We start from the raw sequence: 13529 nt of genomic DNA, 5'->3' as shown, positions 1-13529 counted from the left end.
CAGGGAACTAGAGTGGAAGGAGATTGGCAGTATCATTATCTTCTTGCTGTTTCTTCCTCATGCTATCTCAGAGAAGGAAAGCTTGGAAAAGAGAAGACTTTGGAATAAAAAAAACCCCAAAAACTAAAGAAGTTTTGATGTCAAATTACTATCCTGAAACTTAGGAAGCTTTTTGCAAGAAAGAGTTTGATACTCAGTGAGAGCCAAGGTTTATATATATATATAATTTCACATTCTAGCTGTTTTTCTTTTGTTGTTGTTACTTTGGAAAATAGAGGACAGTATAATGAACAACTATGGACTCATTGCTCAGCTGAAACAATTAGCTATAACAAGGCTTAAACAAGATTAGCCTTAAAATAAGGCTAATCTTGTTTTATCAAGATAAATTTTGACAAAAACATTAAAGTATGAGTAGTTATTTCTTTGTGGTACCTGGAGTTCTACGTTACAGGGAGTAAGGAGGGTTATTTTAATTGTGGTGAAAGACTACTGCTATTATCGCTTCTCATATTATTACCACTTAATGTCTCATCTTACTGTGATTTTATAAACTTTAAAAGCTGGAATTTGAGTTTTTCAGTTGCCTGTCCTAGTATGCTCAAATATTTTTTAAGAACATGTACTTTTATTCTAAAAAAACCTTTCTGGGGGCTTCCCTGGTGGCACACTGGTTGAGAGTCCGCCTGCCTATGCAGGCGACACGGGTTCGTGCCCCGGTCCGGAAAGATCCCACATGCCGCGGAGCGGCCAGGCCCATGAGCCATGGCCGCTGAGCCTGCGCATCCGGAGCCTGTGCTCCGCAATGGGAGAGGCCACAACAGTGAGAGGCCCGGGTACCACCAAAAAAAACCCCAAAAAACAAACCTTTCTGTTCTTAGACTATATAAGTACTAGGATATGTTGAAATAGATTAAACATACTTGTTTTAGCTAAGATAATTTAGCTTTAATTAAAATTCATTAGTGGTTTACTATAGATAATGATTACTACTTGAGGATAATTAATATTTACAAAATACTTACCAATATTAGCATAATGCTTCTTTTCTTGTGCATTTGTAGATAGCTCATACATGTCTCCATAAGCACGAGCAAACCGCCAAATAAACTCTATTTCATCCCTAAACTGAACAGACAGAACTGCACATTAGATAAACTCAGAAATGTGACCAGACTTTGTTTTCCACTGCAAATTTTAAAAAATTAGGTAAACTGGTACTTAGAAATGACTGTATCTATTCATATGCATATCACACTTTAAGTTCAAATATTCATGGCTACAAAATGTGATGTAATGTAATATTACATTTGGATCTTAAAACCAATGAATATTATGCAGACACCATCTCCACACCTACAAAGACGAGAAACTTGATAGGTGTCAGAATTTATAAATTCTCTCTGGGTTGCAGTATCCTCTCCTTGTTTTCCTTTCTGAGTTATCTATTATTAATATGATGCTTCAATGGGCATTTCAGATAATATCTGTAAGTTATCAGAGATTACATACATTCAAAAGAGGAGTCACATTTTTTACCTAAATTACCTAAATACAATCCTGGAGATTTAAAAACTTTTAGGTAATGCATTTAGAGTTGCTAAATCCTCAAAGGTTAGACTTAAATCTCTCATGGGAAAGAAAAAGATTTATTGATCTTTGTGATATTGCAAAACCCACCGTTTTTTCTTTCCTTTGGTGGTGGTGGGAAGGATGAGCTTTCCCAATTCAGCCCAGCATTAAACACTGGAAAACGATTACTGGTAGGACACAGTGAAATACTAATGGCTGTTATATTAGTAATTGTAAGATAGCGAGCTTAAAATGTAGCTTTTCCTCCCTCCAGAGAAGCAGTATGTCTTATTCTTTATCTGTTACCAAATATTTGCGAAATATATCAGATTGACAAAATCAATGTCAGTCTGTATAATCATATCTCTGGTTTTCATTTTTATGAACTTAGAGCCTAATAAACTCTTATATTTACTTTTAAAAAATTGTAGTGATATTATAAAAAAATTTACATCAATCATTTAGCTTGTGTAAACTGTGACACAATTGTTATGGTCATAACATGAATGGGACAGTAGATTAAATAAAAAATTAAAACTATACAAGCATGTTATTATCACATATTTCTTACCTTTTCTTTGTGGTCACAAAGTAGTTCAAAACTCTCCATTTTCCTGGACTCATTCATACGTAAATTATCAGCCCTCTGAATAAGGGCATCTAAATTTAATTCCTCTACATGAGTGTTAAACGCCTTAGGGAGTGGAAAACTCTGTTCTTCGGTATCAGTATTAGCTGTAATATACCTAAAATTGCAGAAATAATCATCAACTCTCTGTAAAGTTATACTATAATGGATAGAGTGATCCTTTTAAAATGTAAGTCAAATCATTTCACTCTTAGGCTTGAAACCCTGTAATGGTGCCCCTTTTCACTCAGAAAAAGCTCAAGTCCTAATAACAGTCTATGAGGCTAGATGAGATTTGTCTCTCCCAGCTCAGTCACCTCTCTGACCTTGTTTCCCACCACGTTTCTCACTCAGTCAATTGTACGCTGGCTGCCCAGCTGTTCCTTAAACAAGCCAGGGACACTCTTACCTCAAGACCTTTTCTTGCTGTTCCTGCTGATGGAATGGCTCTTCCTTCAGAAGGGGACGTAACTCACACCCTCACCTCCTTCAAGTCTCTGTCAATGTCATCTTCTCAATGTGACCCATCCAGACCACTCAATTTAATGCTGCGACCACCACACTCCAACCTCCCTGTATATTTCCTTCACTTCCAGTCTCCCTTATCATGCTTGATGTATTTTTCTGTAGTACATACTATCTTCTAATATACTTTACTAACCTACTACACGTGCTATTTTTGTCAGTATCTCCCCCACTAGAATGCATGCTCCCTGTCAATAGGATTCTTTGTTTTATTAATTGATGTCATCAAGTGCCTAGAACAGCACCTGACACATAGTGGACACGCACTGAATATTGCTGAATGAATGATACAGAGTTGTAGGAACTCAGCAGGCACTCAGGTATATATATTAAATATATATATAATATACATCTATACACACATATGTATGTATTTTTATATATACGTATGCACACACACATATGTTAATTTGTAGTTCAAGACAATGTTCTAACTCTTAGATTAGTCTTTAAAAATTCATGCTACATCCCACATTTCCTTTTTGGTAGCATACAATGCAAACAATTTGTTTTCATTTATTTACACACTGTTCTGTTCTAAAAAGATTTTAAGGAGGTATATAAGGATATATAACATATAAGAGAACAAATCAGAAGTGGCAGGAAAAGATGAAAACAAGGCCAAATGTGAATGAGGTCAATAAAAAAGTACATATACTTTAGATATCTATACCCTTGCTACAAAGGCACAACACAAATGTGGTTCTACATCTTCCAGCAGCTAAAGCAGTCACAGTTCCCAACAGATACTAACAAAGATAGAAATGAAGCAAGTTCTTGAGAGAAATGTACTTTTTTCCAATAATAAGACTCAAATTTCCTTCAAAGTCCTTACAAAGAAGACACTATGTGAAATGATGCTCAACTTCTTCAACAACATTATCAGTGGCAACTTCATTCTTCTAATTGCTCAAACCAAAAAACTTAGAATCATCCTTGACTTCTTTGTCTCTCCTAAGCAACCTTCAGAAATTCCTGTTAGTTCTATCTTCAAAATATATCCAGAACCCAGCCACCTCTCACCACCTTTACCCACTACTCCCCTGGTCTAGACCACCATCACGTTACCTGGATTATTGCAATGGCCTCCTATCATGTCTCCCTGCTTTAGTCCTTGACCACTGTAGTTTATTCTCAACATAGGAGCCAGAATGGTCCTTTAAAAAGCTGACTCAGATCATGTCACCCTTTGCTCAAAACCTTCCAGTGGATGACCAAATCAGAGTAAAAACCTAAGTCCTTAGAGTTGTCTACAAGACCCTACATAATCTAGTCCAATACCTCTGACCTCATCTCCTACCACTCTCCTGCTTGCTCAGCACTCCAGGAACTCTGGCTTCCTTGACATTCCTTGAACACATCAGCCATGTTCCTACTTTAACATCTGTATTTGCTGTCCTTCTGCCTACTATGTTCTCCACTGGATATCCACATAATTTACTTCCTCACCTGTTTCACACCCTTGTTCAAACATAACCTTCATATTATTGCAGATGATACGATTATTTACATAGAACATATTAAAAAACCCTGCAAATTATGAGACTAATAGAGTTTAGCAGGTCGGCTGCATATAAGATTAAAATATGAAAGTGAGTTTCATTTTTAATATATTAGCAGCAAAAAGCCTAAAAAACAAAATTATATAAAATACTTTACTTACAATGATCTCAGAGAATATCAGACACCCAGGAATAAATCTAATAAAACATATGTAAAAATTCTATGGAGAATATCATAAAAGATATATTAAAAGCTGTTTATAAAAGAACCTAAATTCATGGAAAAATATATCATGTTCATGGCTAGAAACAACTGATATTATAAATAAGTAAATTCTCTCCAGATTAATTCAATGTAATTCCAATTTTATAAACCTCACCAGAAATTTCATAGAATTTAATAAGATGATTCTAAAAGTTACATGAAAAGGTAAAGAGCCGAGAATAGTCAAAGCACTGTTAAGAAAGAGAGCAGGGAGAGAAGACTTACCTCACCAAATATTAGGACCTATCACGCAGCTATAATAATTAAAGACAGTGGGCTATTGGTACAAGGATAGATGAGTGACTGACAGAACAGAAGAGAGCCAAGAAACAGCCTCATACGCAAATGAAAGTGTGGTATATGACAGATGTGACATGTCAGATTAGTGAGAAGTTAACAGACTGAGCTGGAAAAAAATGGTTATCTCTATGGAAAAAGTTGAAATTGAATCTCTGTCTTATAATATTAAAAGTAACTCTAAGGTATAAGGATGGTATAAGGAATTAAGTGTTAAAAATAATTTTTTAAACTCTAAATGGAAAATATAGGTGAATAACTTTTAGTCTTTGGGGCAAGAAATTTTCTTAACCAAAATACAAAAGCATTAGCTATAAATGATTATTAATTATGAATGATTAACCAATTTGACTATATTAAAATGAAAAACTGTTGCTAATCAAAAGATATTTTCAAAAATGCAAAAACACAAATTAAAAACCAGGAATAGATATTTTGTAACACGTACAACTGGAGAACATTAATATCAAGAATACATAAATATTTTCTAAAATTCAATGAAAAAAACACAATAAATGCAACAGAAATAAGCTCAAAAGAGGTTTTCCCAAATGAAAAAATACATATAGCCAATAAACGTAAGAAAAGATGTTCAACATTCACTAGCGATCAGAGAAATACAAATCAGGACCACAGAGAGATATTATTGAGACCTGTTTCATTTACAAAATTTAAAAATCTGACAATACTATATGTTGGAGAGGAAGTCAATCCACGGATCTGATGTGAATGTAAACTGGTGAAACCAGCTGGGAAAGCGCTTTGGCATCATCTATTAATATTGAACTTTCACATATCTGAGGACTCAGTAACCAAGTCTCTGGCACATGTACAAAAGGAGGTAGGTGTAAGAATATAGACAACAGTACTTTCACAATAGCAAACCCCAGGAAACAACTGAAATGCCCAGTCAAGAGAGTGGATGAATATTACCCAACAGTCAAAATGAAAGAAATACAGTGATGTGCAAAATAGGGAAGACTCTTAACAAACTTATATTAAGTGGAAAAATAAACTCTTAAAATTATATCCAACATGATCCCCTTTTCATAAAACAATCAAAATTCAACGTTATTTTTAAGGAATATACACATATGCAATAAAATTATATAAAAAGGACAGCAAGGAATGAACAATATAGAGTATAGACTCAGGATGATAGTTACCCTCAGATGAGGGGAGGCACGGAGCCAAATGGTTTCATAGATGCTTATTACATTATTTATAATAACAAACTAAATAAATGAGTAAAAGTGGCACATGCATGCACCAGTAATCAGTGTTTGCATGAGCTAAAGACAATTTTTAGTCCAATTCTATGCACCTGAGATATAGTAAGAAAATAATAACTAAAAGAAAGTAACTGGTTTAATATCAGACAATATTATTTAAACTAAGACCCACTACATTGTACAATTTAGAAGGGTGATTTTATGGTATATGATTAATATCTCAAAAAAGATGTTATTTTTATAAGAAAAAAATGGAATATTCCTATAGCCATTAAATAAATTAAATCAGAAAGAGACAGAGAGAGAGACAGATAGACAGAAGGGCGGGGGACACAGATAGCTATATAGTGAGTTCTATCAATATATGCAAAGAATTACTCAAATTCTTCTAAGGAATTGAAAAAGAGGAACCATTTCTCACCTCATTTTATGAAGCTAGTAAAACTAATACCAAAACCAAACAAATATAGTATAAAAGGAAATGAAAATTATAGGCCAATTTCACATATAAACATAGATGCAAAAATCCTCCAAAATATCAACCAAAAAACTTCAACACACATGAGAGAATACATTGTAACCAAACTGAGTTTATCTCACTAATTACAAGCACAGTTAACATTAGAAAATTTCTCTAGCATAACAGATAAAAAGAGAAAAACTGTACGATCATTTTAGTGGTTACCAAAAAAATTTTTTTCAGTAAATTCAACACCATTTCAGCACAAAAGAAATACCAAATGCATAAACAAGGAATAGAACTTCTTATAATAGAATATAAACCAAAAACTACGATACAGTTCATATGTAATGATGAAACATTATAAGCATTCTCCTTAAAATCAGAAATAGAGAAGGATGTCCAATATTGCTGCTTCTACTTAGCACGGTACTGCAGGTCCTGTTAGCACAATATTAAAAGAAAAACAAGTCTTAATAAATTTTAAAAGATGAAAATCATACTAAGTATCTCTTCTGACTGTAATGAGATGAAACTAAAAATCAACAGTAGAAGGAAAACTGGAAAATCCACAAATGTGTGGAAATTAAACAACACACTATTAAACAACCAATGGGTCAAAGAAGAAATCACAAGGGAAATTAGCAAATATCTTGTGTCAAAAGAAAATGAAAACACAACATATCAAAGTGTATAAGGTGTAGTGAAAGCAGTGCTAAGGGGGAAACTTGTAGCTGTAAAATGCTTACATTAAAAAGAAAGGTCTCAGATCAACAACCTAAATTTACACCTTAAGGAACTAGAAAAAGAGCACACTAAACCCAAAGCTAGCAGGAAAGAAATAATAAAGATTAGATCAGAAATAAACATAATAGAGGGTAAAAAAACATAAAATCAATGAAACCAAGCACTGGTTCTTCAAAGATTAACAAAATTGACAAACCTTAAGCTAGCTTGACTAAGAAAAGAGGAGAGGAGAATCAAATAATTAAAATCAGAAATGAAACAGGGTATATCACTACCAACTTTACAAAAATAAAAAGGATTATAAGAGACTACAGTGAAGGATAGTATGCCAACAACTGGATAATCTAGTTGAAATGGACAAATTCCTAGAAACATACAACATACCAATACTGCATCAGGGAGAAATAGAAAATCTGAAGAGATCTATAACCAGCAAAGAGACTGAGTCAGTTATCAAAAACCTCCCAGCAAGGAAAAGCCTAGGGTCACCTGGCTTCACTGGTGAATTCCACCAAACATCTTGAAAAAACAAAGTTAGAGGTCTTACACTTCCTGATCTTAAAACTTATTACAAAGTTACAGTAATCAAAATGGTGTGTAATGGCATAAAGTCAGACATATACATGAAAGAAACAGAACAGAGAGTGCAGAAGTAAACCCTCACATACCCGGTCAAATGACTTTTGACATGGGTGCCAAGAGCAATCAATGGGAAAGAACAGTCTCTTAAAGAAATGGTACTGGGAAAACTGGATATTCACATGTAAAAGAATGATTTTGGATCCCTACCTTATACTATATACAAAAATTAACTCAAAATGGATCAAAGACCTAAGTGTAAAATCTAAAACTATAAAACTCTTAGGAGAAGACATAGAAGAAAAGCTTCATGGCATTGTATTTGGCAATGATTTCTTGGATATGACACCAAAAGCACAGGCAACAAAATAAAAAATAAACTGAACATCAAAATTAAAAACTTCTGTGCATCGAAGGACACAATCAACAATGAAAGGCAACCCACACAATGGGAGAAAATGCATATCAAAACCACAATGAGATACCACCTCACACTCATTAAGATGGTTATTATCAAAAAAGCAAAAAACAAGTGTTGGCAAGGATGTGAAGAAATTGGAATCCTTATGCATTCTTAGAGGAATATAAAATGGTGCAGTTACTATGGAAAAAAGCATGGCAGTTCCTCAAAAAATTAAATATAGAAGTAACATATAATTCTGGGTATATAACCAAAAGAATTGAAAGCAGGGTCTGGAAGAGATATTTATACACTCACGTTCATAGCAGCATTATTCACAATAGCCAAAAGGTAGAAGCAACCAAAGTGTCCATCAACAGATGAATGACTAAGAAAAATGTGGTATATACATACATACAATAGAATACTATTCGTCCTTAAAAAAGAAGGAAATTCTAACATATGCTACTATATGGATGAACCTTGAGAACACTATGCTAAGTGAAATAAATAAGCCAGTCACAAAAAGACAAATACTATATAATTCCACTTATATAGGGTACCTAGAGGAATCAAATTTACAGAGACAGAAAGTAGAATAGCAGTTGTCAGAGGCTAGGGGAAGAGAAGATTGGGGAGTTATTGCTTAGTGGGTGTAGAATTTCACCTTTACAACATGAAAAGAGTTCTAAAGATAGATGATCATGATGGTTGTACAACAATATGAATATACTTAATGCCAGTGAACTTAAAAATGGTTAAGATGATAAATTTTGTTATGCGTATTTCACCACAACTAAAAAATTAAAATAGGAAAAAAATTATGATACATGCGAAAAGGAGGAGGAAAACACAGAAGTAAAAATATCTTAGTACAATGATATAAATTTAGCGGGCATTTTATTATGACAAATAATTGAAAATAATACAAATTTCTTTCCTCTACAAAAACCAATTATATTCTAAGTATTTTTAATTGCTTATATGCATTTTCCATTTGTTATTGTGATAAATATATTTATAAACTTTGCTTAATATAATGGAAAAAATTTAAATTTTCACATCAAAAATAAAATTTTGGAGACACTTTTTAAAATAAAAATTTTATAAAAATTTCGGGAAAAAATCTGAAAATTTTCACTTTTAAAAATAAAAAGACAAACTCTGATTTCAGAGTTTTCTGAATTCTCAGACATATATATAAACTAACGTGTATTAAAACTAATTAAAATATCTGGTTTCAACATATTCTGCCTATTTCCACTACAATACGTTTTTACTTATGATTTGATCCTTGTGCTAGTAAAAACATTGTCTATCAGTGGGATGTCTGGCATGAGCTATAGCTAGCAAGGCTGATATAAATGGGAATTTGTGAACTGATGAATATAGCTCTATAGATTATAGAGGAATACTATTTTAATGATTAGAGTAGAATAAAAGAAGATGTTAAACTCTCAAAGGCTGTAATACATTTAGAAGATCTAAAGCTTGATGTTATTTTCAGACCACAAAAGTATTACAATAGTCACTCAGAAATTTGGGACTAGTCAATCTATAAGCAGTAAATCTGTTAAAAGCCTGAAACAGATGAATAATCTTTGATTTCCATACTCCAATTATGTTAATAAACTATCTTTCAAAAACTACGGAAATTAAAGTTAAATTTAGACTGCAATGTAGAGCTCTTTTTCAGAATATGCAGTGAAGTTTAGTAAGGGAGGAGACCTCTATGAAAACTGAGCAGTGATTTCTACAGACTATATAGTATGCCTGGTGGGAAAGCTTCTGATCTGAGCTGCCCTTCTAAGAGAGGGTAAAGTCTGAGGTGACCTTATTTTAGGAATTTCATTAGGTGAAGATTTGTCTTCATCTTTAGACGAGATAGCATTGTTTTCATCTTCAAAGGGATCTGAGGTAACTCCATTTTGAGGTGGGGTAAAGCTTCTAGCATTTTTATAAAACGAAGTAAATCCAACATTATGGAGAATAGGGAAAGTTACACTTTGAGAGGCATGATGTTGCAACATAGCTGGAGAATTATTTCTACTGCGACTTTGAAAAACAGGATGAAAGGAATTGTTCCTTAACTGCTCTCTTTCCTGAATATCACTGGCAACTCCATGTTGTTGAGAGGACTAGGAAGTAATAGTTGGAAGAGTAAGCATGGTCGCTGTGCTTTGATAGATGTTAGCAACAGTGTTCCGACAGGCTGAGGAATTAGCATTTGTTTCAGAATTCATAAAATATTTAGTGTTATATTCAGGAGAATAAGAGCTTATATATTTTCCAGCATCAGTAATACTCAAGTTTTTAGAAATGATTTCAATTTCATTTGGATTAAATATGCATTGACTTCTTGATTGAGGATCAGAAAAATTACTAGCACTCTCATAACAGGAAATTATATTTAGTTTTGGGGCAGAGAAAAGACTTCTGGATCTAAAGCGAAAATGTTCTGAGGGCGATTTTAAATCACTAAAGCTTCTTTTTTCTTCAGAATCAAAGTTAGCTCTACTTTGTCCAGAATGAAGGGAAGCACTGCTTTTCTGAAATTTAGCAGATAAAGAATGTCTTCTTCCAAAGAAAGATGAGTAAGAAGATGTATTTGATGAAGAAGAGGCAATTTTACTTCCTCTAGGTGAACTGCCTCTATGCATGAAAGGAGGATGAGCTGTTTTAAAATCAAAGAGATTCTGGTGGTTGAATAATAGAAGAGTCTCCAGGGTGCAGGGGGTCTGAAGAAACTTGATCTGCAGGACATTTTGGTTGGAAGCTCTGGTCCTCTTTGCAGCAGCTAGAGTGAGAAAAGTGTCAAATGAGGAAAAAAAATAGGGAGTACAGGTGGAAACCTGCCAAGCCTCCTGAAGAATAATGGCCACCTTCTCAATATGGAAACAACGTAAGAAATTAAGACAGCTGAAGTTGGTAGCCACATAGATGTATCCAAAAGAATGCCTAAGTCTAAAAGATTATTTCTAACTACCTACACAGTACCTGCCCACTATAGTAAACCTTGGGAAGATAAATTGAAAGACTCAGGGAAGCAGACACAAAGAAAAGTAAGGGAAAACATCTGAGAGGGCACCAAAACAAAAGGATTCCCTGAAGGTAAAGGTAGAATTTCCCTGTTTTGAAAATAATTAAGTTATAATATCTGTTTGAGACTATTAAACTACTATATTTAAAGGGGTTAATAAGTACAATAAATTTATACCCTGCTGGCTAACACGTTTTAAAATATTAACCATGGATAAAGCAGAACCTCTCTGGAGAGAATATTCCAGATAAATACCCAGATATTCAGTTATTGTGGGAAACTAAAGGAAACATTAAAGCTTGGTTTATGAGTATTTCAATGTTCTTTAGCACATGAAACATATGGAGAAGTGTTTTTTTATTTTTAAAGGCTTACCTTAAGCATTGTCCCATACTGAATTTAATCCAAAGTAAATCTCTCCCTTCCTTTCTAAGCCATCATCTTTAAGCCGTAAAACGCCCTGTGTAGGTGGAACAGGTTAGAAGCTGAATGCTTAAGCTGCATGTAGAACTAACATGGCAATAACACAGAATATGATGAGAGCAGATTCTAGAATCTAAGGACATCAGTTTAGAATAAAATTGTTCTGTGGCTCATCTCTCTGAAAAGCTGCAATTCATGTGACTGTGGAATGTGTATTCTAACTTCATTATGTTCAAGGAGACAGCCAACAAATCAAGGGACAAGGAAACAGCAGGATGGAAGCAGTGACATATATGATCTCTCTACAATCCTTTACTTGGAACTCTCTAACTAGCTGCCCTCCACACCCCTAGCCTACTAACTCATTCTTCTTTCACCTGAACACTTTTTACCCCAGGGTTTTACATCCTCCCGTGATATGGAAAAGTTACGGTTACAGACTTTGGTCTGAAGATATATTAAAAAGAAAAAAAAGAAAAAAAGAAAGAAAGAAAGCCTAAATAGCAAATGTCACTGCCCCCCAAATGAAACAAGCTAAATTTACCTTGGCAGTAAAGCGTGCCATCTGATTACATGGGCCACTTGCACAGATTATGGAGATCTGCTGTGCCACTGTTTATAACCCCTTGAAACAACTTAAACCCATTTTAAGACAAGATTAACAGAGCTATTAGAAAAGGAATATTGCCTTCTCCTTTTCCAAAAAACAACTTGGAGAACTGTCTATATAAGAGGTATATGTGTATAGCCACCTATGACATAAAACATACCCTCAAATATATATATTTTAACTTCTCAATATCCTATACACCCTACTACAACCCCCTGTTTTTGTTCCCTTTCTAACAACCTTCTTTGGGAAACCCTTGAACAAATCCCCCTTCAGAGGCTAAAAGCTCTCTAATTCTCACCGTACAATCGTCAGTTTGTAATTTGATTTTACCCAACAAACAAGCTAATGAATTAATCTGTTCCTGTTTCATGGTTGCTGGCAGAAGACACACGATTTTTGTGTAAGAGACCGAGGACTTTATTACTCACAGCAAATTAAGCAATGTGATCACCAGCTTTTTTATGTTGGTTCTCCTTGACCTCAGGACCCACAAGGGCAATGCATAGGGCCCAGACACTCTTACATTCGCAGTGAGCTGCATTTCAAAGAAAGCAACACTGAGCTTAGGGAATCCCCCGCTTTTATAGCAAGCAGTAACCAAATCTGCTGTTGGTCCAGAAGGGGAACATTACCTCATTCCTCAAGGCTTCTCACCACAAACCAGAGAAATGGCCTGGATAAAGAGTGGCTACACAGACTTTACCCCCTTCACAAAAATTAACTCAAATTGGGTCACAGACCTAAATATAACATGTAAAACTATGAAGCTCCTAGAAGATAACATAGGAGAAAATCTAGATAAATTTGGGTATGGCAATGACTTTTTAAATACAATACCAAAGGCATGATCCATGAAAGAAATAATTGATAAGCTTCTGCTCTGTGAAAGATAATGTCAAGAAAATGAGAAGCTACAGACTGAAAGTATTTGCAAAATACACATCTGAAAAAGGACGGTTATCCAAAATATACAAAGAACTCTTAAAACTCAACCATAAGAAAATGAACAATCTCATTTAAAAATGAGCCAAAGACCTTAACAGATACCTCACCAAAGAAGATATGCAGATGGAAAATAAGCATATGAAAAGATCCTTCACATCATATGTCATTAGAGAAATGTAAACTAAAACAACGAGATACCACTACACACCTATTAGAATGGTCAAAATCCAGAATACCGACAACACCAAACACTGGGGAGGATGTGGAGCAACAGGAACTCTCGTTCATTGCTTGTGGGAAT

At 34.3% G+C, this 13529-nt stretch overlaps 1 protein-coding gene across 2 annotated transcripts in view; it reads right to left on the bottom strand.

Moving 5' to 3' along the window:
- RMDN2 (regulator of microtubule dynamics 2) overlaps positions 1-13529 on the bottom strand; it is a 68760-nt gene that overhangs the window by 37096 nt on the left and 18135 nt on the right. For both annotated transcript variants that reach the window (XM_082851943.1, XM_082851942.1), the window contains exons 3-4: positions 2144-2318; positions 1026-1128 (exon numbers count right to left, since the gene is read on the bottom strand). In XM_082851943.1, coding sequence (XP_082708069.1) covers positions 1026-1128; positions 2144-2318 — 278 coding nt within the window. The remainder of the gene's footprint in view (positions 1-1025; positions 1129-2143; positions 2319-13529) is intronic.

Source organism: Leucopleurus acutus (assembly GCF_964270905.1).
Source record: "Leucopleurus acutus genome assembly, chromosome: 12".
In the NCBI taxonomy this organism is placed as follows: Eukaryota; Metazoa; Chordata; class Mammalia; order Artiodactyla; family Delphinidae; genus Leucopleurus; species Leucopleurus acutus.
This window is presented reverse-complemented; position numbering and strand designations above follow the sequence as displayed.